The 25778-nt window shown below is 33.0% G+C and overlaps 6 protein-coding genes across 6 annotated transcripts; 2 read left to right on the top strand and 4 right to left on the bottom strand.

The window, feature by feature from the left end:
- Positions 1-1650: 1650 nt before the first annotated feature.
- Positions 1651-7261, top strand: LOC103839007 (non-specific lipid transfer protein GPI-anchored 1). Its single transcript, XM_009115473.2, has 2 exons — positions 1651-2106; positions 6876-7261. The coding sequence occupies exons 1-2, from the start codon at positions 1749-1751 to the stop codon at positions 7085-7087; spliced, it is 570 nt and encodes a 189-aa protein (XP_009113721.1). The 5' UTR covers positions 1651-1748; the 3' UTR covers positions 7088-7261.
- Positions 7023-12852, bottom strand: LOC103839006 (F-box/kelch-repeat protein At3g04660-like). Its single transcript, XM_033278774.1, has one exon. It carries the CDS (start codon positions 10208-10210, stop codon positions 9416-9418), a length of 795 nt encoding a protein of 264 aa, XP_033134665.1. The 5' UTR covers positions 10211-12852; the 3' UTR covers positions 7023-9415.
- A 246-nt stretch (positions 12853-13098) lies between these two features.
- Positions 13099-14157, top strand: LOC103839005 (nuclear transport factor 2B). Its single transcript, XM_009115470.3, has 2 exons — positions 13099-13613; positions 13902-14157. Exons 1-2 carry the CDS (start codon positions 13305-13307, stop codon positions 13974-13976), a joined length of 384 nt encoding a protein of 127 aa, XP_009113718.1. The 5' UTR covers positions 13099-13304; the 3' UTR covers positions 13977-14157.
- Positions 14158-15829: 1672 nt separating this feature from the next.
- On the bottom strand, positions 15830-17340 carry LOC103839004. Its single transcript, XM_009115469.3, has 3 exons — positions 16924-17340; positions 16247-16535; positions 15830-16166 (listed from the first exon to the last, which is right to left on the bottom strand). The coding sequence occupies exons 1-3, from the start codon at positions 17241-17243 to the stop codon at positions 15957-15959; spliced, it is 819 nt and encodes a 272-aa protein (XP_009113717.1). The 5' UTR covers positions 17244-17340; the 3' UTR covers positions 15830-15956.
- A 522-nt stretch (positions 17341-17862) lies between these two features.
- Positions 17863-22225, bottom strand: LOC103839003 (putative pentatricopeptide repeat-containing protein At1g28020). The gene is made up of 2 exons (XM_009115468.3): positions 19002-22225; positions 17863-18910 (listed from the first exon to the last, which is right to left on the bottom strand). The coding sequence occupies exons 1-2, from the start codon at positions 19269-19271 to the stop codon at positions 18041-18043; spliced, it is 1140 nt and encodes a 379-aa protein (XP_009113716.1). The 5' UTR covers positions 19272-22225; the 3' UTR covers positions 17863-18040.
- Positions 22226-22472: 247 nt separating this feature from the next.
- On the bottom strand, positions 22473-24850 carry LOC103839001 (putative pentatricopeptide repeat-containing protein At1g43010). The gene is made up of 2 exons (XM_009115467.3): positions 24324-24850; positions 22473-23971 (listed from the first exon to the last, which is right to left on the bottom strand). Exons 1-2 carry the CDS (start codon positions 24600-24602, stop codon positions 23048-23050), a joined length of 1203 nt encoding a protein of 400 aa, XP_009113715.1. The 5' UTR covers positions 24603-24850; the 3' UTR covers positions 22473-23047.
- Between the last annotated feature and the right edge of the window lie 928 nt (positions 24851-25778).

Raw genomic sequence — 25778 nt, 5'->3', positions numbered from 1 at the left:
AAAATAAAAATTTGTAAAATTTATATAAAATATAACATATATATAACTTATATTATACTAATTCCTTAGATATATGTATATATATATGCGTATAACGGACTCGATTAAACATTCGTTCCTAAAAATATTAGTATATGTGATTTGGTTCGATTCTTATGGATATTTTGCTTCGTAGAGTTACATATATCCAGTTTTTCAGTTCGAATCGAAACGGATAACGAATTAAATCATAGATATTTTGCTCAGCCCTGACTACTACTATGTTAAGAGAGTACGTTCCAATTCATCTAAAACCAATTGATACAAAAGAAAGAATACAAATAGAATAAAGGAGGTCGGTGCAAAATTGAAAAATAAATGAGAAGATTGCCAAAAGATGATAAATTCACATCTTCTTTTTTTTTCAAAAAAAAGATATCACTTTTTTGGTAAAATAATATGCATGCTTTTTCTGGATACAGATGTTAGGTTATTAGTACGGTTACGATTCATTTCACATATTTACACACCTAATAGGTCAAACAAAGCTAAGTGAAACAACATAAAAATTTCAGATCATCCACCAGAATTTAGGATGTAATACACTGGCAGCAAACAAGACCGTGCAGAACTTAATAAACAAGTTACAAACAATTTGTTATTTTATATCATGGCATCCTATTTTACATATATATCTGTTGACAAAATAATATTACATATATATTTATTTAAATAAAACGTATGTTTTATTTGTCAAAATACGTATGTTATAGACTTTTAGTTATGATTTGGCTTGATGTGTTAATTACCTAATTCACTCTTGCGTTGCGTCAGTTCGATAGTACTACTAGAGCTGGGCATTTTATCCGTTAGATTTAATTCGATTCTTTATTCGTTTCGATTCGATCCAAAAATTCCGGATATCCGTAAAATTTCAAAGCAAAGCAAATACTAAAAATTAATATCCGTCAAAATCGAAACACATCACAAATATTAAAATTTTGGGAAGCGGATATTCGATCCGTCAATATATAAATACATGTATATGTTTGATTATATTTAAAGTTTTTAATGTAATTATATAATTATTATTCTAACATATGATTTGATAAATTCTATTCACATTATTACTTATATAAAAATATTACATAAAAGGAAGAGAACACATTCATGACAATTATAATTTTTTTCTTAAGTTTTTTGTTATTATAATTGTTAACTAAGTTCAAAAAATATACAAAATATGTAGATTCACTACTTTTAATTTTTATCATATATATCATGCGAAAAATTATTTTACAAAATAAATTTGTATCAATTTTTTAAGATTATTTATATTATTGAAAACATACGAGATATTCGTAAGTATTCGTAAATATCCGCAAATATCTATTTATTTTTTAGATATCCGTTTTTCGAATATCCGTATTTTTCCGAAATAAAACAAATAAAAAAATTAGATATTTGTGATATACAAATCAAATCTCAAATACTTTCAAAAACCTGGATATCCGATCCGTGCCCATGCCTAAGTACTACCGCATGTAAACAAAAGAAACGTCAATAAGTCAATTGCTATATCAGCGTCGTTAATGTTACTATGTATAGGTGTCGATCTAAGCTCCCAACTACACATACCACCGTGGCATTTAATACACACCTCAATGCCATTTTTTGCTTTTAAATACAATCAAGTCCATCAAATCGCCAACAGAAAAAAAGAAAGCAAGGAAGAAATAAATAAAAAAAACAAAAGAAAGCATCTGATAATGAAGGATCTTCATTTCCACATCTTCCTAGTCACCATGACGGTCATTGCATCCATCTCCGCGGCAACACCGACGGCTCCTGCGGCCGGAGGAGCATTGTCGGACGAATGTAACCAAGATTTTCAAAAGGTGACCTTGTGTTTGGACTTCGCGACCGGGAAGGCACCAACTCCGTCTAAGAAGTGTTGTGACGCTATTGAAGATATAAAAGAGAAAGATCCAAAGTGTTTGTGTTACGTGATACAACAAGCCAAGACAGGAGGACAAGCTTTGAAGGATCTTGGTGTTCAAGAAGCCAAACTTATTCAACTTCCAACGGCTTGTCAGCTCCGCAACGCTAGCATCTCCAATTGTCCAAGTACGTTTCTCGTTATTTTGGCTGTTTTCCTTACATTTACTTCTAATTTTTAGTTCTTATCCCGTTTTTCTTTAATTGAGATCTGATTATGACGTCTTTCATGTGTGTGTATGCTAATCAACGACATGCAAATTAGTTAGATATTGAGGATATCTAGAGAAATTGTATATATTAGCTTTTGATGAGTTTAAGATGAACAGCAGGTGAAAAAGCATGAACCGGTAGAAGTAGAACTATCTATGTGATACTTATTGTTTCGACTAAGACAAATAGTTCAGTGATTTATACTACTGGCATTATTGTGTTATCGTTGTATATTTGAAACCTGTAGAATTTATGTTGTTGACAAACAAAAAAAAGAAAGAATATTTGTTGTTGATATATACATGGTTTTGCTCAGATTTGAATATCCTATTGCATCTTGAGATTCAGTTTCTCACAATTGCACATTTGAGGAGAGTTAAAAACATATTACTGAAATTATTATCCTTTTAATTTTTCATATAAATAATTGAGTCATTTTCAAGCTATATTTAAATGAAGCGCCATGCATGTCACATAATTAGTTTTATTTTTATTGTTACAAGTTTTAATTTTCCAGGGAGATTGACCTTTTTATAATTTAACTGATGATTTAATCATTAGTTTAATTTCGTTGTCAGAATTACATATAAAATTGTTTTCTTATGCTAAGAGAACGAGAAACCAACCAGTAACCAATTTTTGCTATAAATACTTTAATGCGACAGGTACCTCGGGTTGCAACTTGCAACTATTTTACAGAATGGCATTTAATTTGTCGAACATTTATCAATATAACATACCGCCATTTTTTCCAAAGTAGAGTCAAATTTTTATCTTTACAATTAAATAAGAAACTCGCGGGTGAATTTTTAAAAAAATTATACTGTACTTAAATATTATAAATGTATATAACAATATACATTCGGTTATCAATAAATTTTTTTTAGATTTGATTAGAAGTGGACGTTTGAGTACCATTTAGTTCGATCCAAACCCTCGGATCGGTTCGGATCTTTACAGGTTTGGTTCGAGTTTGGATTCATATAACCTATTTAAATTTTTTTCAAAAACTAAAGTTCATATATACTTTAAAATTTTCAAAATCTAAAAATAAAAATAATAAATAACATATAAATTTGAATAATGTATGCTAAAATACTTAAACTTAACATTAAAATTGGTTTAGCTTACATATTTAGATAGAAAATCAATAGATATTTTAAGTATTTTAGGTATTATAAGTATTTAGCTATTTAAAACATGTACTTATAGTTATTTGTAAATATTTTCAAGTATTCTGGACAACTTAAAAACGTCTTATATATTTTTTTATTTTTTCGATATTAAATTTATAAATAATTAATATATTTAAATATATAAATCTTGTTCGGATATATTCAGATGCAAAAAATATTTCGGTTTGGATCGGGTTCGGTTCTGATTCTCTAGACACCAAATTTTGAACACATTCGGATATCTAACCAATTTTGGTTAAAGTTCAGTACTATTCTTTGGATCAGCTTTGATTCGTTTTTTTTTTATTCTGATTTTTTACCCAACCCTATATTTTTATTGTGACAAAATTTAAACAAAAATGATGATGGTTCACAATGATTTTGGGTATGTAATAATTTTTAAACCAAAACACATTTTACTATGTATGTGGTCCATTTAGTTAACCATTAAAAACGGTTCTAGACCGATTTAAGAAAAATAATGGATTGAACTTACAAAATGTTATCATTTCAGATTGTCAATCGACACTTCCAAATATTCTCGGTCGGTATTGTGACGAATAGAAACAAGATTAGGGTTAGGAAAGAAAATTTATTGTGCAATCCATGTTCTAGCTAGGTGATTTCAATAACTTCTAATCAAATCTTAGTTGTATCGATCTCTTGTAAGATTTTTGAACAATCTTAATTAATAAAATCTTACACTTGCTAAGTAATAAACTTTTTCTCAATTAATATATAGGAGATTATAGTAATCACATAAATCAAATCACTACCTCTTATTAATTTACAATATATTTATGGTAAATAAATTAAAATAATTATTATATTTATTTTCTATGGTATATAATTATATTTCAAAAATATTGACATACATATATAGTATATTTTAATATAAATATTTATTATTGAGACTTCCTACTCATATGGTTTTGTATTAAAATTTATATATTTGATGTAATAAAAAATTTAAACCATTAATCTCAAAATTATCGATGTGGTAATTTTCGATGAAAATTTTCCAAATTAAATTATTAAGCTCTCAATACTCTTTCAATGCAAATTTAAAAATTAACATATTTATGTATTTTTAAATGGTACATAGTTTAATTTAAACGTAATTCATATCAAATAATATATAATATGAATAAATTAAGCTGTTGGTCATAAAATTTTCAAAGGGATTTTTACAATTTTTTTGTAATTTAAAATCGTTTTAAAAAATTCAAAATATAACATATAAGAAAATATCTAATTTTTACTATATGGTTAATGTGATTGTTTAATTTCATTTATTAATATCAAATTAAACCAAAAAAGATAAATTATGCAAAAATTGTTATCAAATCTTTATTATTCATAATCATTAATTATCTAGATATATGTTAATCATATTAGGGATTTTAAGGGATATATGTTAACCATATGAAAAATTATGCAAAAATTGCTATCAAATCTTTATTATTCATAATCATTAATTGTCCAAATATATGTTAATCATATTAGAGATTAATCATATTAATTAAATCATATATAATATGAATAAATTTAGCAGTTGATCACAAAACTTTCAAAGGGATTTTTAACATTTTTTGTAATTTAAAATTGTTTTAAAAATTCAAAATATAACAAATAAGAAAATATCTAATTTTTGCTATATAGTTAATGTGATTGTTTAATTTCATTTAATAATATAAAATTAAAAAAAAAGAAATTATGCAACAATTGTTATCAAATCTTTATTATTCATAATTATTAATTGTCCAGATATATGTTAATCATATTAGGTAACATTATAGTTTTTATTTAAGGAAATAATACATGTTTCTTATATTTTCGGTTAATATAATATTCTCTAGTAATTAGATTTTAGACCAATCTTTTTTTCAATTGATTGTAATGCTGTAACGTAAGATAAATTGACATCTAATCTAATAAAAGAGAAGTACAAAAATAAAATATCCCTTAGTTTTTCAATTTATAATTTTATTTACAATGACGTGCCACTGAAGTCATTTATTAACTTACCTTTTATGGTTCTTTGTCTTTTCTTCTTTAATTAATGTATTTCTATAATTAAATTCTAACTAAATATTTATGGCAACAATAATTAATAAACCTCTGTTTTGTATTCTTTGGTGATGATAGGTTCGACTATGCTTTAAAATTTTAGCTGTAGATGTTTAGCTGTAGATAAATTGGTTGTAGTTGTAAAATTGTTACTATAGACTTTTTCTGGAAAGACTTTTGATGTAGTTAAATTTGTTGTAGCTGTAAGTTATAGGCTGTAGATATTTTAAAATAAAATATATGAAATATGTGTTGTATATATAAAATTATTATTTTATATGAAATAAAATAATTTATATTAATATTTTTATAAATTGTCAAAATTTATTGTAATTTAAAATGTGATATGTAAATGATATTTATATTATTTAAATATATTAATAATTAAAAAACACTCAAATTCAAAATTAAAATATTTATAAAAGTTTTTATTATGATTATATAATTTATTTGATATTATAGATATTTGTTTACATTTTACAGATTCTACAGCCTATAAAAAGATGATGTAGCATTTTTGCCTAAAATACATAATAAAAGTTTTGCTTTATTTTTTTTTGCTGTAGCTTTAAAAATAAAGCTAAAGCAAGATTGGTAAAACTAAATAAAAACTTGATGTAGATTTTAATTTTTAAAAGTAAAGCTACAACATGATTGGTAAAATTTAGTGATTTAAAAATAAATAAAGCTAAAGTAAGAAGATAAAGCCCAACCAATCACCCCCTTTGTCTTTTCCTATTTATTTTATATATGTGTTTGGAAATAATTAACATATAAATTTCATAATTAAATACATACATTATACGATAACTATTTTACTAATTCCATATATACATAATAAATAATATATACAACAATTTTACTATACATTATCATAAAAATTTAATCCATAAAAAATAGTATATACAACAATTTTATTATATATTATCATAAAAATTTTGATCTATAAAAAATAAAAATACATTTGTGCGGATAGACGGGTCATATTCTAAAAATATAGATCATACAACTAATAGTTTACATGATAAAATAAAATTACTCAATATAAACTATAAAATTATTGTGTTTAAAATGCCATATTAAAAAATTATTTAAATGGGTAAATTAAAAAATATATATTATAACTAATACAAATAAAAATTTATTTATAAAAAATAAAAACAAACATCCGCGCGGGTGCGCGGGTCAAGCTCTAGTTTAATTAAGTGACAAATCAGCAAAGTTCTTTGTAGTTATTACAAATTTAAGATTATAATTTTTAATGTTTTTCTATTAATATATAGTGGATTTTACTGGTAGCTTCCTGAATAACGTCATGTGAAATGAAGATAAACTTTCGTTAAATTTTCAAGAAGTATTCTTCTTGTAATACAATCATCTTTTGGTCAGTTGACATTTCTAATTAAATGACGCTGTGTTGAAATGTGCATGAATGAACAGAGCTTCTTGGGATTTCGCCGAGCTCCCCAGACGCAGCCGTATTCACAAGCAATGCCACAACAATAACACCGGAGGCACCGGCAGGGAAGTCTCCGGCAACTCCAGCGACGTCTAGTGAGAAAGGAGGATCAGCTTCTATAAGAGATGGTCACGCCGTTGTGGCTCTAGCCATCACTTTGATTACCGTTTCCTTCGTCTCGACCTTGCTATGATGGCTTTGGCTTAGACTGTAAACATATGGTGCTTTTGTTTCAAACGTTCAAGACTTTCTTTTCATGTATGTTTCGTGCTTCGAACCATTTGTTTTAATGAGTAACTTTCCCACGTTATTGGATCTGTTTTCGCACATAACGTTATGTTATATTAATTTGAGCTTTCACATGCTAGCTGTCGAGCAACATTTTTACAAAATAGAAGCTTTTCTCAAGACTGTGGTCAGTAGTACCAAATGAACTGTATAAACCCATAATTTTAATCCCCTTTCCAAGTTCCAATACAAAGCCTAAAAAAGGAGAGATGATTTTAACTTAACTGAGTTTGTGTTGCAAGGCCAAAGCCTCCGCAAAGCTATTATATATTTTCCTGACATAGTCATCCTGGAGAAAACTTGTGTGATGTGGTGGGACATAGGTTGGAGAGGCTATGAGATTTTAAGGAATATCACGTGTCTGCCGTTTCTGTCTTGAATAGCTCTATGTCTCTCCTCGTAGAAGCTGAAGCCATCTAGGATCCGTGAAGAATGAACCCACAACTTTTGCAAGATTTTTCGTGAATTGGTATTTTTTTTTTTTTTTTGGAATTTGTTAATTCTTGAAGTGATTTAAATTTCATTGCACCAATAATAAAAACACTAGGATAAGAACCGCGCTTTACGCGGATTGAGTTATATTATTAAAACTAGGGGTTGGTCCGCCCTACGGACGAAGGTTTATAATAAAATTCTTTATAGTAAAATATAATTTAATTTTATAAAACATTTAAAACTACTTTAAATTGAATATAATAAATATATTATTTGTTTTCTAAGATGATGTTGTAAATTTTATTTGTTAACATTTAACGTTTGAACAATTGTTATAATTTCTTTTCTAAGATCATTACCTTATTTGTTATTTGAGGTTTTTGTTAAATTCTTAGTAGGCAGTGCATTAGGTTTGGATTTGGAATTGATATGTGTGATAATGATGTTAGCTTTTTAAAAATGTTGTGCCCCAGGAAGTGATTGCATGACGTTATTCGGAGGAGGAACTAAATGTGATGTGAGTGAGTTTGTATGCTTCCGAAACTGATTTATAGTATACAATACTGGTAAATTTGATTTGTATGAACAATTTGGATTGGTGAAGAAGTGTTCGGCTAATATATTTCAAAAACGTTGTGGGCTTTCAAAGATTTTTGTGTTGTTGGCCGTTTAAGTTTGGAATCTATAGTCCGTTGAGTAAATGATGTTTTTTGTGTTTAAGAGTTTGTCATCGTTTTGCATGGGGTATTTTTTTCCAAAATGGTTGAGATTTATTTTTGTATCAAGTGATTCGTAATAAATTTATGTTTAAACATTTTGGCCTCACACTGTTTTTTTAGCTATTTCAATCTCATAGTGATGAATTTTTTTGTTTTATACAAACAATTCTCATAGTTTAATGTGGGTGATATTTATCCTACATGAAAGTTGAATAGGAGTAATGTATACTTTGTTTAATCATTTATAATCACTTAGTGTATTTTTCTCTTTTTCATAGTGGGATGATTGGTTTAAGGAACCTTAATGGCAATCTGAATTATGTCAATTGAATGATGATCTAAGGCATAACAGCTTCAGACACAAAAGAATGATAATATTCGATTTGAAGAATTTTTTGGTTGATTTAGAAAAAATTAAAGATAAAAAAATTCATTTCACACTCTGAAATTCGTTAATTGATCACTTGTGGGAAAAATATACTAATAGAGATGTTTACGTTAAAATATACTATGTTATTAGTAAAATGTAATATAAGTTTTAATATAATAAATGTTTGGTATAAATATATAATTTATGAAACTTTTGTGAAAAATAAAATATAAAGAGTCAATTTGTAAATTTTGTAAGTAAACGATATTAGTTATAAAATAGAAAAAAAAATATTTAAAAATATTTTTTTTAGAGTCAAATATAGAGTAAATCATTGGAGAAAAACTCTATTTTATTTTAGAATAACACTATTTTGAAGGTAAAAGCTACTCTAAAAGAGAATAAATCATTGAAGATGGTCTAAAAGTAGAGTAAATCATCGAAGATGGTCTAAGTAGGAAATAGAGGACGTGGAAGCAGAGGAAGAAACAGGTAGATGTGTTCGGCCTCTTGACATCGTCAACTAAATGTTTGCACCGTTTTTTTATGGTTCTTTTTGAATCATCGTATTTCGGTCATAGCAAAAACTGTAATCGTATTATTGAACGAAAAAACAATTAAAAAAAAAGGAACCGTTGGCAGTCACACAATCGCCATCAGGTGAAGCTAAATTATAAGTGCATATATATTTTTGACAAAGATATAAATTTTATGTTTTGAATTCCTCAGGTAGCTTAGTGACATTAAACTCTTCAGAACTCAGATCAAAGCTCATTAGAGATCGCTTTTTATCGCAAGTAGCTAAATAATACATAAACCCATCCTTGCATATCCCTTTACATCCAGAGTTATGACGATGTGGATACTTACACTCGATCATTCTCCATTTTTCATTAGTTCCTAGAGTGATCACTTGATGCTCCTCCGACACAATATCCTCCCACGGCACAACATTACCATTACGAGACATGTGACTACGTTTAAGTACCACCGTCATGCACAACACTTTGTATACATCATTAACTGGATCATATCCAAAAACAGACAATATATTTTGCCTCCTCGTTTTGACTCTAGGTAACGATACGAACTGACCCGTACTAGGGTTTCCGACAATCATCTTGGTAAAGTCCCAACCGCAGATCAAGCCGCGAACAGGTGGAGTAAATTCGTACAGTACATTGGGTTCCATTTCATAACTAACCATGTTATGATTATACGGATGGTCTTGAGACAAGGATTGAAAGTGCTGCATCTGCATGTATCCGCCACGGTGCAGTGAGATAAGATAACGTGGCTGAGTTAAAGATCGGGTCATGTACCACTGGATGAACTTTTTGTCGAGGATTATCGATGGCAATTGTTTAGAAGCGAAATGGAGCCTGGCTATGGATCTCGGCGGCAGATTCATGAGAATCTCTATGATCATGTCATTAGCAAGGTTCGTAAACGAGACGTTTACAATCCTTTCGTCTTGATTCGTAGACCTCTTGACCCTTTTCATGATTGTTTTCAACTCTGCCTCTCACTGTTGGATTCTTTTGACTCTTAACCCTAATATCTTTCTTAAACCTAGAGATAACCTTTATATATACTAGTAGATATGTGGGCCAAGATTATAATTCTTTAAAGATCGAAACCGACTAGTAATCCAAACTTGTTTTTCTAAATAAGGCAAGCAAGGTTTCGAATGTATGGGCCGAGATCCAAATAATCTTCTAAAGTTCGAAACTTACTAGTAATTCAAACATTTTTTTCCTAAATGAAGCAAGTAAAGCTTTGAAAATGTATGGGCCGAAACCCAAATAATTTTTAAAATGTCAAAGCCAACTTGTAATTCAAATCTATTTTTCTAAATGAGGCAAACAAAATTTCATTTCGCATGACTAATCAAATAACATTTTAGTTTCTAATAGAAATGAAATCTTGAACAGACAAATATATATTTTATCCCAAATTCGTCTTTTACCACTATGCTACCACCGTTTCTATGTCGACAATACCAATTTTTTGACGTGCTAATGCTTTATAGATTTGTAAATAAAACCTCATATTTTGAAAATGTAACAGACAAGCACTCTTCTTTATTATGTGAATGGAAAAATCCTTAAACCATATTTAGTGGCAGCATCTAATAAAGTTTTAGTGATTAAATTGGGGAACTAATGTAAAAATAGAAAGAAATGAGATACAATATCTCTCTCCTAGAAACTCTGCCAGCAGTTTAATACTTTTAAGGGAAATTGGACTGTATGACCAACAAAAATTTTATAATTAGGTAACTAACTAAAAAAAATTTGACCAAGATATTCAACGTATTTTCTAAAATATATACCAAACTACCCTTGAAGACAACCGGTTAACCCTTTTCTCCTGTCTTCTTCATTATTTTCCCAGATATCTGCAACTAACATCTACATCTGTTTATTATTTTTTTTATGTTTTCATCATCAATTTATTTCTGTTAATTTCTTTTTCCGATCAGCGATTACTCTATGGAATCAAAAGATCAATTCCTTCCACCTTCTGTCTTCGCACTCTGTTTTGCTCATTAATATCTCAAACATAACTGGAACATCCACAATCTAAAATGGACCTGGGATATTATGTAAATCTGGTGATGAAAAGTAATGGTGGTGGACAGATGAATGTATGTTGTGTCGGGGATATATGAGGATATGTAGAAGATGATTCGGCAGCTACTCAATGTAAAAAGGTATATAACATAGTAGTATTATTTGCAGAAATGTAATTACTATACTATTTAATATATACACTCCCATTGTATTTCTATATTATTTCAATGAAATGGAACATGATGGCATATTAACATTTCTCTTTTTCGTATTAATCATTAATAAGTAGTATAATGTTTATCGTGTTTTATTTTGTTTAATGATTGAGCAATGTTATTCTTTTTCACCTTTCAAACTACAAAACTATATAATCGACAACGCTATGGTATTTCTATACCATTTGCGCTAAATGGAATAGCTTATTTTTTCTATTCACATATTCTTTATACGTATTATAACTTTATATTGTATTTTATATTTGGGGTTTAGGGTTAATGATTAGAGTTTATGATTTAATATAGGTTTTGGGTTTAGTGATTGAGGTTTAGGGTTTAATATTTAGGGAGGGGGTGGGTTTAGTGTTTTGGGGATGTTAGAGAAGTGTTGGTGTGGAGTCTATAAATGAAATAGTATTTTATATTTGGGTATTTTTTAATCTACAACGCTCTCGTATTTCTATGTCATTTGCGTTAAATGGAATAGCTTTTTTTTCTATTTACATATTCTTTATATGTATTATAACTTTATATTATATTTTATATTTGGATTTACGGTTAACGATTAGAGTTTAGGGTTTAGAATAAGGTTTGGGTTTAGTGATTCGGGTTTAGGGTTTAATATTTAAAGGTTGGGGAGGGGGAGTTGGGTTTAGTGTTTTGGGGATGTTAGGGGAGTGTTGGTGGGATCTGTAAATGGAATAGTAGCTAGAACCATACTTGATTTTATTTTGGAAAACTATTATATTTTATACTGTAGTATTTATAAAAAAATTATAACATTATTTTGTACCCGTAACATAACGTCATCAATGGTGTGTTAATTGTTGTTTCTCTTCTTCAGTAAACCGTGATTATATCTCAACCTTCTTGCATGCGTCTTCCACAGTAAATACCACAGACCATATAACCAATAATCCAATATACATACTCATCATCAACGATATAATCATCCTCGTTCACATGTTCTTTATGTCGACGTTGTCTATTTTTTTCTGTTACCGATTACCTGGAAAGAGGAAGGATATAACCGGCACAATTGTACACTAAATGTTATTGAGTTAATAACGTCAAAATCAGTGACATATTCTTCATTTCCTTTCCAAAATTGGTTAGATGGCAAATTAACCCTACTTTTAACGGGTGGTTCCATGTGTTCAAAAAAAAAAAACGGGTGGTTCCATTTGCAAGCTTATTTTTTTATCATTAAAGATGGCTTTTTTAAAATAAAATAAAATAAAAAGTTAAGATTTTCAGCTTTCCTCGGGTAGATCTTGGTTTGTTCAAATCGATTGTCTTTGAAGCGTTGTTACGGTTATGACTACTGATCTCGAGCTTTCATGTTGGCTTGCTGTTTTAATCATGTGTCTCCTGTTCCAGTGGACATCCGGTTAGTTTTTCCGGCAACGATTTAAAAATCGGTGAAGTTAGGGAAGGTTCTGCTCTTCCGACACGTGTCCACCTTTCGCATGCGTTTGACGCATCTCCATGAGCTGTCGTGATTGAGCTTCTTTCTTCTTTTGGGCTTGACGTTACTGGGCTTTGTAGGTGGCTCTATAAAACTTGTATGTTTGGTCCTAGTAATATGTTGTTTTTTGGTCTTTTAGTAAAATGAGATGATAAAAAAAAAATACAAAGTTGACAAGAAAATAAAACGGAGAAAAAAGAAAAAAAAATGAGCGTCGTTGCAACGCGACGTTGATGCGTATCATTTCTCTGAATAAAATACAATACCAAAACCCTTTCCGCCTCTAAACTCCAATACTTGCCTCTGCCTCATCGTCCTCTCTCTCTCTCTCTATCTCTAATGGCGGCGCAGATGGATCCCGATGCAGTGGCCAAGGCCTTCGTGGAACATTACTACTCGACCTTCGACAATAACCGTGTCGGACTGGGCGGTCTCTACCAGGAAGCTTCCATGCTCACCTTCGAAGGTCAGAAGATCCAAGGAGTCCAGAGCATCGTCACCAAGCTCACCTCTCTCCCTTTCCAGCAGTGCAAACACAACATCTCCACTGTCGATTGTCAGCCTTCTGGTCCTGCCTCCGGTATGCTCGTTTTCGTCTCCGGGAACCTCCAGCTCGCCGGCGAAGAGCACGCTCTCAAGTTCAGCCAGGTCTCTCTCTCTTTCTTTGAATAGTTAGATCGTTAGGGTTTAAAGTGGCTGATAGATCTGTAAGCCTGGGTATTAGCATGTTATAGATCTGCTTGGCATGTACTTGTTTCAGACATTTGAGTTAATGTCAAGTTTCTTTAGTTCAAGATCTTTTATATCAGTTTCGTGCATCCTAGAACTATTGTTTGGTTTTTGGTGTCTGTCTGTTTGTTACGATTTATCTTTGATCACGTTGTTTTAAGACATAAGCCTATAAACTAATTTCATTTTTTCTTTTATGTGATTCAGATGTTTCACTTGATGCCAACGCCACAAGGAAGCTTTTACGTGTTCAACGATATATTCAGATTGAACTACGCCTGAAGAAGAATCTCAGATACTATACACTATTTAATCAATGATTTATCTTGAGAACAGAGCAAGATTGTCTCTTTTGTATTTGTATTTGAATGGGGTTTGTTCGTTTGTCATTTACATTCCAGTGACTTGATATGACAAATTAAAATTGTTTCCAATATGCTATTTTCATCTGAATGTTTCTCTATCCTCTGACCACTGGCCACATCTCCAGGTCCAAGCTTAGCCTATGAAAGTGTTTTTTTCTTTCTTAACCGAAGGCTTTACTCTAGTCATTCATTGCAAAGCGGCTAGCAAGAGTGTCAGTTACCAGTTCTGTGTTTTTTTTTAAACAAAACAAATGTTCTTATCAACTCAGTTGCAACATTAGACTTAGCTAAAAGTGAGAAGAATCTGTGTTTGGTCTGAGTTGTGTCGTGGGGATTGCAGTTGGAGACTGGCTTGAGGAAATGTGTTGTGTCACAACTTCTTACTTCTCAAAAATCAGTTTGGTTTAACCCAATTTTTGTTTGGTTAGAATTGCTGCCGATTTAGCCAACTTCTTACTTTCTCGCAATCTCATACTATCTCTCTTTTTCTATGTTCAAAACGATTCACTTTAACACCAACCACAAACAAAAATGGATTCTCTGTCATACTCTTCAGTGAAATTCGTGTTGGCGTTTTTCACGAGAAAGGCCTGAAAAATCCCATATCTTATTTTCTTTTCTTCGATCCAAGTCTTGATTGGATGATTCTGTGGGAAAAGAAAATGAAACAGAATGATTCCTGGAGTTCAAAAGTACATAGATGCTCAGAAACAAAAGGTGTGTTGTGTTTGAATCTCTATGAAGATTGTTCGTGTAATGACCATTTAATGCTTTACTCCTATTAAAATAATTTTGGGAAAAAGTTTTTAGCTTTTGAGTTTCTCTGTTCTAAATGTCTGCCATCATTCGTAAGGACTGTGATATTATGTGGCAGAGAAGCAGTAAAAATGTCATGGACACATGTTTATTTGTAGCATTGAGACATAAGGCTGGTAAAGTTCAAAATTTTACTAGACACTTAGCTTTAGATGGGACCATATTAGCTTCTTTTTGAGAGAGACGTTAGAAGTTTATCTGACTTTGCGGAAGTAGCATCAGTGCTATAGCTAGTTTGATGGTTGTTTCTACTAATTCACAGGTTTTTGATCAATTAAAATCTTGTGGGAGCTCTAATCCTTTGCATATAGACGTATTCCAGAATGTGGTGCGATTTGAGTCAGAAGTAGTCGCAATGCCTGCTGCCTCCTTACTCGGAAAGTAAAGAAACGGTTTCAGTGGGGAAAATATGCGGAAACATGACGTCTGGAGGAACAGAGAGTATAGTGTTGACTGTGAAGTCATCTCGTGACTATATGAAGTACAAGAATGGTATCACACGGCCAGAAATGTATCTGTTGAGGAGGCACGTTAACAGAAACACCATCATGGTATTGTCTTGAGATGCCAGTTATAATATGTTTTGATATTATTATTTTTTTTGCAAAATTATGTTTTGATATTTTTCCCATGGTTTTGTTTTACAGGGGTAATCACCTTTTATATATACCATATTGATGCAGCTTTAAAGTTAAGGTGTGTGATTTGTTTTTCTTTTCATGATTTTTAAAATCATTTTGTTTCAGATTGTTGGATCAGCACCAGGATTCCCTCATGGCATCATCTATCCTGTTGAGGTAGACTTTGTTTCTGACTACTGTAATTTTTAGGACGTTTATGTTCTTGTACAAACCTTTTTTTCATTGCAAGAGCTTGGTCAACAGGCTCTTAGCTATGGAATATGCTTTCATGTTGACCTTTGCCTTGGTGGTTTTGTGTTGATGCATCATCAAGTGGCGAGTCAAACTTTGTACATCACAACCTCATTGTTTCATTATCCTTAACTAATATTTCATCATAGTATCTATAGTAAACAACTTAATTCGTTACATTACACATTCAGAAGAAACAAAAGAGATTATCAATCAGATTTGTGGTCTGAAACTCTTTCTCTAGGAACTTGAACTGGCTTGTCTTCTTGGCTTTTAGCAAGGATCTCATCTCTTTCTCTGAAGTAACGGTCAAAAGCACGAGGTAGGAATCTAGGGATCAAGAAACAGAGTAGATTCACTCCAAAGTATAATAAATTCGCTATTGCTAAATACCGTCCAAACCAGAACCACGCAGCCACCTACAAAATAATGAACTCAAACCGGTTATAAACGGTAAGAAGACTAGTATTCTAATTAAAAATGTGTATAAGCCATTTACATTGGGTGTAGCATTGACTGGTAAAGATTTGTTGAACCAAACATCTTTACACCAATCAATGATGACAAAGATTCTCCAGACAGTGTAGAGCAGTGGCACCAGAGCTCTTACAGGCGGCGAGAAGAGAGATAGGCCACTTATTACATTCTCTGTCAGGATTTGACATGACAGTAGAAACAAGTGTGGTGTTGCTGATCTCACCGCCTGATCGTCTCCTCTTGCGAAACCACCTAACACATAAGCTAGAGGCAAGAACAGACCAATCGTCGTCCCGGAAATCACATAAACCCTTGCAATATCGGTAAAAATGGTCAGAATCTTATCAAGAAAGTTAACAAAAAGAATTATTTAAAAAAATAATTATTATAAAGAGTTTTTTTTTTAATATCACATCTTTGAAATTTGTTCAATTTATCAAAATTTGCATATTAAGAAAAGAAAAATATTTCCAAAATAACATTTATTAAAGAGTAAAATTACTTCAAACCTTAGATCTTCACACTATTAATCTCCATCCACTAAATATTAAACTTTAAATTGTATAATATTCTAATAAATAAATGGTAAATCTTATTAATAAAATACTTTTTTTAATTTCAAATAAATACTATTTTAGAAATTTTTCTGCTATTTCAAGGTATTTCTTTTATTTTTATTTCTTGTGATGGATATGGAACCTGAAGAGTTTGCTGCCGTGAAAAACTTCAGGTGTAGTGGAGGAAACTCTGTGAGAAGGGAAAGCCAAACGCGAGAGGGCTATTATATAGAGAGACGCAAACGCTGGAAACAGCATGTCGAGTAGCGGTACGAGACCGCTTGCTGAGAAGACTAGTATGAACGCGACTAGCTGTAGCTCTATTACCCTCAGTGATCCCATCAAACCACCGCCGCCACCTCCGGCTGCCGTCATCTCCGACCACCGTCCCTTTTCACTTGACGACGACGTTGTTTTGTCCCTATCGGTTCTTGGACCCACCGCAAGAGATACGCCTGACATGATTCTGGTCCTTTTATTGTTTGTTTACTTTGATGTGATTATGATTTTAACGGATAAGTACTTGACTGTTGATAACGCAGAAGCTGCAGGAACATGATTTATGAAGAGAGGAACTCTTATTGACGTAGTTCCACGTGAAGCTTGGGTGATCTGCACGTGTCAAAGTGAAGTCGTGAGTGTTCGTTACCTGCCTTTCAACGTGTCATGTCTTATGTTGCAATATAATTAAATTATTGAAAACTAAATTAAGTTCGATCAGATGGTGACGAGCCTCTTAAAGAAAGATCGATTAAGGGTTATGTTTAGTCTTGGTTTTAGTATTTCTTTGTTTTTCATTCTTTTTTAACTACTATGCTTCTGAGTCAAGATTTTTCTTTGACCGCACGCTGGTTGGTTTTAAGATATCAAATCATTTTTATATTTTAGTCCAGTTATTTGATTTAGAGTCCATGTTTACAGTAGATTTTTAAAATGGTGAAAGTAAAACTGTCAAAAAGTGTGTTGTTACAAAAGTGATTTGGTTGCTAAAGTTTCATTGGATTCAGACCTCTATATTGGACGCATGGGTCACCCAACATAGAGAATACAACATAAAGTTCATGTGATTTGAATGCAAATGTTGCCTATAGGTGCTTTATTAATATCCTACAAATTGATGGTCAAGATGTACAACACAATGTTAGACAATATGGTAAAGCCATATCACCAATAAGTAAAACATTTGACGGTAGTTAAGTAACCATTATTTTGACTAAAACATGACCAATGACTCTCTACTTTGTTTTCTACTCTCAATCCTAGCTACCACCACCGCATCCACCACCGCATCCACCACCACCACTATCACATCCACCGCCAATGCCACCGTCAGTATCAGCACCGATACCACCACCGTTATCATCAGCGCGGCTACCACCCCCACCACCACATCCACCATAGTATCCCGGGTGGTGAGAGCTTCGTCCACCACTTCCTTTTCTCTGTCCTTGCTTAGCATTCTGATTGATACGCCTATAGAGGCAGGACTCATCTTGCTTAGCTCCAGCCTCCCCATACATCTCCATCAACACCTTGCTCGCTGCGTCTTTCGACTTTGCATCAACCACTAGTTCTGTTCTGCGCAACATCTCTATCGCTTTTCCACTTGAACCACATTTTAAGTAAGCCTTTGCCATGCTTATTCCCGTTTGCCAAGCCAATACAAACGGTAGCGTTTCATCTTCGATTCTTTTCAGAAATAACTTCTCCATTGCCTCCACGTCAGCAGGTACACTCGCGTAAGCCTTCAAAACGTTATTCTCCGTGAGAGTCTTGTCATGGACAACTTCGTTCTCCTCCATCTGCCTCAGAACCTCGTCGACCATATTTGTTTCCCCAAGAAGGCCGTAGAGAGAGATCATCTCGTAGTAAGGGTTAGGTATGAAGAGAAGATCTTTCTCCTTCATCTTCTCGTAAGTGGCTTCGGCTTCGTGCCTTGTTTTCTTGGACTTTGTGTAGAAGCTTAAGAGAGTGGTGTAGACTGATTCGTCTTTCATGTTCTCAGGAATGCTTTTGAAGAACTTCTCTGCTTCGCTCAACGCTGAATTGATCTCAATAAGATAAAGCCGATATGCAAAATCTAGAGTGCTTAGCTCGAACACCCCTCGTTTTGTTATCCACTCTGAGACCTAAATACATCACCAAGATCATATATATATATATATTCTTTCATGAGATCTAAGTGATAAAGATTTAGAAATATTGAAGAAACGGAGAGACCTGGAGGGCGTGATCGAATCGCTGAGACTGGCAGAGAGCGTTGATGACGGCTCTCAGATCCGTAGGGTTTGTTTCATTGCCTTGTTTCAGCCATTCGTCAAGCACAGGTGTGACCTTAACCCTCCTTAGGAATCTTTTCTCCACGGCCATGACCCGACTATGTAAAGTGTCATTCAGATTCGCTGACGTTACGGTACGCAAGAATTGAATCGGCTGTGTTTTCCTGAACAAGAGAAATCGTTTTGAGTGTCTTCCAAGGCTTTGGATCATTCTCTAATCGTTTTGAGATCAGGCAGGAGAGAGATGCGATGTGAGAAGAGCAAAATATTAAGCGGCCCGAGTGGTTGAGAGAACATGTATGAGTTTATATGTTACCTAATTCTCCATGCAAATCTCTTGCAAATCGAAGATTTGTTATGTTTTTAGTGGAGTAATATGTATTTTTCTGTACCGGAAAAATTATTTAACCTGAAAATATGTTAAAAATTAGTGTCAATTTGATGACGTATGTTGATTGTATAGTTTTATATGGTTCTGATATAAGTAATTCGTAATATTAGTTCAAGTGTTGGAAAAGTTATCCACATTCGGTTTTTGAATAAGTTATTTGAGGTGAAAATATGTTCAAACACTTTAGAATTTAATTAGTTGATGGATATATTGATATATAGATTGAACTTGAAGGGTTTTGATGTTAAGTACTTCGTAACATTAGTCATGTGTCAGGATTTGAGTTCATAACCGTAGTTGATTAAAATTTCCAAAATATTATCTACGTGCATGTTAAGCATTATATGTCAAAATTAAATGTGTAATCCAACACAAAGATATAAGCATGAACACATTTATTCGGAACAGAAACTGAACCTAAAAAAGATTTAGTTCGAGTTTGGATCCTACCGATTATTCGAACAAATCTCTACAACCAAGAAACTAGAACCGAAACGGAACCGAATCAAAACTGAACTGGAACCGAATCAAGAACGAATATATACCTAAATTTCTATAATATAATTTACATACTTATAAAAATTAATTGTACTGTATTTAGTTTTAAGATAATCAAATAATTTAAAAATACTATTTATAAACTGAAATACCCAAAACCCGAATTACTAGAATATTTTTAAATGAAATATTTAAAAGTAACAGAACTATCCAAATTTTTATTTGAAACCCCAAAAATCAGATATTTAATCCAAAAATCCAAAATTTTCTAATTGTTAACCCGTATTAACCGAAAAATCGTAACCGAATAGAATCCAAAAATATTCTGGACATTATCCGGTTTCCAAATTTTTCATCCGAACTGAGAACCAAAGAAACCGAAACCGAACCATACTGAATTTTCTAAATACTCGAACATATCCTAAAATTTAGAACCAAAGAACCAAAAAAAACGAAGAACTGATCTGGAACCAATACCGAGAACAAATGCCCATGACTAAGATCCTTGACAAAACCTCTCGCAATTCCCTTGAAAATTTGTGAGAGGTCGTAATGTAGTACCCCGGGTTTGTGGTAGTAGATTAAGTGAAAATGGCTTATAAGAATTGATTTGGCTATCTATGATACAAAGTGTACTTACCTTTTCAGTTAACCATCCAGAGATAATTCTAGAGTTAAGCGTGGTTGAGCTGGAGCAAACAAATGATGGGTGACGTATCAGGAAGCTGCTGCAGGTTGGTCAATCCTGGTACCGTGTAAGTAAGGACAAAGCACATGGAACGGCCACATCGTGTTTGCAGGGTCAGTAGATCAAGTATACCGAGCCTTTTCGATAACGCACCAGACGTCAAATGAGGGTGAGACTCATGGGTCGAGAGAGGACGTGGGGGCTCACGAACATTGGGGGGTCGGACCTTACAATTGCTATCAGTGCTGAAACCTGTTGAGACTGTTTAGTCGAGTGGACTCACAACATTGGAGGTGACGATCAATATGTGCAACGAGGACGTTCCACTCTGTTAGTGAGGGTGAATATAGTACCCCAGGTTTGTGGTGGTAGATTAGCTGGAAAAGGCTTATAAGAACTAATTTGGCTATCTATGATACAAAGTGCACTTACCTTTTCGGTTAACCATCTGGAGAGAACTCTAAAGTTAAGTGTGCTTAAGTTGGAGAAATCAAAGGATGGGTAACCTATCAAGAAGCTGGTGCAGGCTGGATAATCATGGTACCTTGTGAGTGAGGACAAGGAACGGGGAACCGTATCGTTTTTGCAGGGTTAGTATATCATGTTTACCGAATCTCTCCAACAACGCACCGGACGTCAAATGAGAGTGAAGCTCACAAACCAAGAGTGGACGTGGAGGCTCACGAACATTTTCGGGTCGGGGTGTTACATCGTACCTATAATGGTGAGTTGAACCCGTCTTAGTGCCTAGATGAAGGCGAGTTTACTTAGAAATATTTTTAGTCATTCAATTCGGCGAGTTATTCGTACATGTCAAGGTGAGTTGAAATCGTCTTAAATTGTGATGATCAACTAAGCGAGTAACTCGAACCTGTCAAGGTGAGTTGTTCTCGGCTTCTCCTTTCAGCCTTGGTGGAATGCTGCGTAGATGATAGGCGATATACGTAGATGATTGGCGAGGTGCTTAAATGTTATGTGATGTGTCTAGATGAGTCTCTTTCCTTTTAGTCTTTGAGGAGTTTCCTTATTTATATATGATTGAATTCAAGGTCTAATTCCTTTTTCTAAGATTTGACTGATTTTTTGTGATTTCCATTCTTCAGTGTTTTTAAACCTGGACCGGCGGTCGGACCGGGTTAAATCACGAACCGGAGACCAGTCCGGGTTGAGTAAATAGCAAAACCCAGTTAAAATTGAACTACTTAAAAATATGTATTAAACCGTTTAAAACCTGAAAGCCGACGATCCAATGAAATGGCCAAACCGAGGTTCGTATGTAAACCAAAGTTTTGTTAATAAGATAATTAAATTTTCTTCTTTAAATAATGATGAATTTTGTAAAAAATTAATAAATCAACGCCGTAACTCGTTTTTTTTTTCTTTGCAACTCACAAATAACAAGATTCACAAACATAAATCTTCATGCCAAGATATCATTTATGTCTACTTTTCACTTTATTTAAATATTATTACATGATCTCTTGTGTTGAAGACTTTAATTAATATTCATGAAATTCTAAATTTGTATAAAAACAAAGCATTGTACTTATTCTTTCTTCTCATTACACGAGTAAATAAAAGAGTAAATTAGCTCAATATCCAAAAAGAAGTGAGATACCATAGAGTTGAGGGAAAATGGTGATGATGGGGGGAAAAAAATTGGGGGGAAATAGGGTATAGAGTGCAAATAGGGTATATGTTGTGGGTAGGGAATACAAATTCTCTAAATAAAAACATAGTATACCTGATTTTTTCAAAGGTGAAGAATATTTGGAGTGATGGTTGGAGAATAAAGTTTAAATGTGTTTTTTATTGATTTTAGATTTGAGCTATTAAATTATTTTATAACTTTGTATTACATTTGGTTACTGAAACATTTTATTTGATATGATTTTTGTAAATAATATGTATATTATTTACAAAATATCATTAAATTGAATTTGGTTGAACCTAATTGAACCCATTCCAACCATATTAAACTGTAATCCAGATATTAAACCGTAACCGGGTCTGGTTTTAAAAACATTGCCATTCTTTTATATATGCCGAATCCATTGTTTAATAAGTTCTATTGATTCGATGGAGTGAAGCCCATCTCCAATATTTTGGTTGCTAAAGTTCAGTGGGATTCAAAGCAATGGTATTTACAATATGAACATCTACTTGAGAATTGAAGTTGTTGACGATTTTATTCAGACCTCTATACATAAATAATAAGTCTTCTGGGATTTGAATCCAAATGTTGCGTATTGGTGCATTAAAAATATCTTAAAGTTGCTGGACAAGATGTAGAACACGATGTTGGCAATATGGTTAAGTCATATTATATATTAAAACATTCGACGGTAATTAAGTAAACCATTATTTTAACGAAAACATGACCAATGACTCTCTACTTGGTTTTCTACTCTCAATCCCAGCTACCACATCCACCGCAACCACCACCACATCCACCGCCACCGTCACCGTCATTATCAGCACCGACACCACCACCGTTATCATCAGCGCGGGTACCATCACCACCACCGTTATCATCAGCGCGGCTACCATCCCCACCACCACGTATACTGCCACATCCACCACCACAGCCACCATAGTAATATCCCGGGTGGTGAGAGCTTCGTCCGCCACTTCCTTTACATCGACACGCCCCCTTTCTCTGTCTTTGCTTAGCATTCTGACTGATATAGAGGCGGGCCTCATCTCGTTTTGCTCCGGCCTCCCCATACATCTCCATTAACACCTTGTTCGCCGCGTCTTTCGACTTTGCATCAACTACTTGTTCTGTTCTACGCAACATCTCTATCGCTTTTCTATTTGAACCACATTTTAAGTAAGCCTTCGCCATGCTTATCCCCGTTTGCCAAGCCAATGCAAACGGTGGCGTTTCATATTCGATTCTTTTCAGAAACTTCTCCATTGCCTCCACATCAGGGACACTCGCGTAAGCCTTCAAAACGTTATTGGACGTGAGAGTTATGTCATGCTGAACTCCGTTTTCTATCATCTGCCTCAGAATCTCGTCGACCATATTTGTTTCTCCAAGAAGGCCGTATAGAGAGATCATCTTGTAGTAAGGGTTAGGCTTGAAGAGCAGATTTTTCTCCCTCATCTTCTGGTAAGTGGCTTCGGCTTCGTGTCGTGTTTCCTTGTCTTTTGTGTAGAAGCTTAAGAGAGTGGTGTAGACTAAGTCGTCTTTCATGTTCTCGGGAATGCTTTTGAAGAAGTTCTCTGCTTCGCTCAACCCTGAATGAATCTCAATGAGATAAAGCCGAGATGCAACATCTTCAGTGCTTATCTCAAAAACCCCTCGTTTTGTTATCCACTCCGAGACCTACATCACCAATAACAGACTTTGTAACAGGTAGGTAGTAGCTTATAACATTAAGATTTGATGCTACAACTTTAGTTGTATTTTATTAGGACATTATAAAAATTTATCACCAAAAACCGATTTTGTAACAGGCCAGGAGCATAGGTAAAAGAACCGGTAGAACATTAAGATTTTATGCTACCATTTTAGTTGTATTTAATTAGGACATTATAAAGAAAGTTACTATGAATAAATTATAATTTTTTTTTTAAAGTGTCATACCAGCATTGTTCTGTAAACTAAGAGTTAGAATTAGACCCAAAGGAAAAAACAAAGAGTTATAGAACCCTAGAAGAGAGAAAGTAAGTGAGACCTGGAGGGCGTAGTCGAATCGCTGAGACTCGCAGAGAGCTTTGATGACGGCTCTAAGATCCGTAGGGTTTATTTCATTGCCTTGTTTCAGCCATTCATTCAACACAGGTGTGACCTTAACTCTCCATAGGAACGGGAACCTGTTTTCCACCGCCATGACCCGACTACGTAAAGTGTCATTCAGCTTCGCCGACTTTAGGGTACGCGTGAACTGAATAATCGCCTGTGTTTTCCTGAACGAGAGAAATCGTTTTGAGTATTGTCCAAGGCTTTGCATCATTCTCTAATCGTTTTGAGAGAGAGAGATGCGGCGTATCCGGTGATAGAGAGCTTGGGTCTGACGTGAGAAAAGAGCCAAGGATTAGGCCCATTGGGCCCGGCGAGAGAAAAGAGTTCTCAAGTCGGTAAAATATGGGAGGTTTTTTTTTCTTTTTTGAGAAAGGACCTTCTATTAAAATAAAGAGAATAAAAATGAGTTAAGCCCATTGGGTAGAGTTACATTCAGCCTATACACTGTTAATAGCTACGGGCCTAGGCCAATCCAAAATTAAGAAAATAATCTGAACCTATTAGACAGATCAGTCGAGAGAGACAACATGCAAGGCGGAGAGCTTCAGTAGACGGGCAAAATCCCTAGAAAGATGAAGACAGAAGATGCCTAGAAGATCCAAAGCGAGTGATGTATTAGAGAGCCAGGCTAAAGCAGTAGGAGAGCATATCAGACGAAGCGGTAGGGTTTGAATAAATCATAGTAGATGTTATTCGGGTGTTTTGCGTCCTTTTCTATGTAACATGTGTGCTACAAGCCTACAAGCGTGAAAGTGACTTAGTTAGACGCTAAAAAAATTATTAAGGGTTTTTATCCTTGCAGGAGAACTGAAAAAAAATATGAAGTGCTCAACCATGAATCGCTTATGGAATATATCCCAAGAAAGTAAATAAAATGTGTCCAATGAACTTTGACTAAATCTTATTTAGTTAATTATATTTCTAACTATATATACTGAAATTCACTAATCTATTATATTTTTTGCGAAGTGACGTTTCGAATTGGAGCGCTTACGTTAAAATTAGAGTGGTTAATATTGTTTATACATTTAATGAATAAAATATATATATTAGTCACAAAATAAAAAAAAAATTATAGATAAGTGATTAAAATTAATTATAATAAGAATTATCCAAAATCTAAATATATTTTAAAATAAAAAGATAATTCTTATATATACGTTTTTCAAAAGATAATTTCTATATATATTGTGTTGTTATCTAAAAAATCTTTTAATTAAAAATTTAAAACAGAAACCACATAACTAAATATTAATCAGGTAAAATTCTTAATTTTATAGAATTGAAAAGAGAATATTGAAAGATTTTAAAGATTTTACTATATGATAAATATAGTGTACAAAGAAATTTTCAAAAATATAATAATTAAAAAGATAATTTTTTATTA

Source organism: Brassica rapa, chromosome A09 (assembly GCF_000309985.2).
Source record: "Brassica rapa cultivar Chiifu-401-42 chromosome A09, CAAS_Brap_v3.01, whole genome shotgun sequence".
In the NCBI taxonomy this organism is placed as follows: domain Eukaryota; kingdom Viridiplantae; phylum Streptophyta; class Magnoliopsida; order Brassicales; family Brassicaceae; genus Brassica; species Brassica rapa.
Note: the sequence above shows the minus strand (reverse complement) of the source record. Positions and strands in the feature narration are given on the sequence as shown.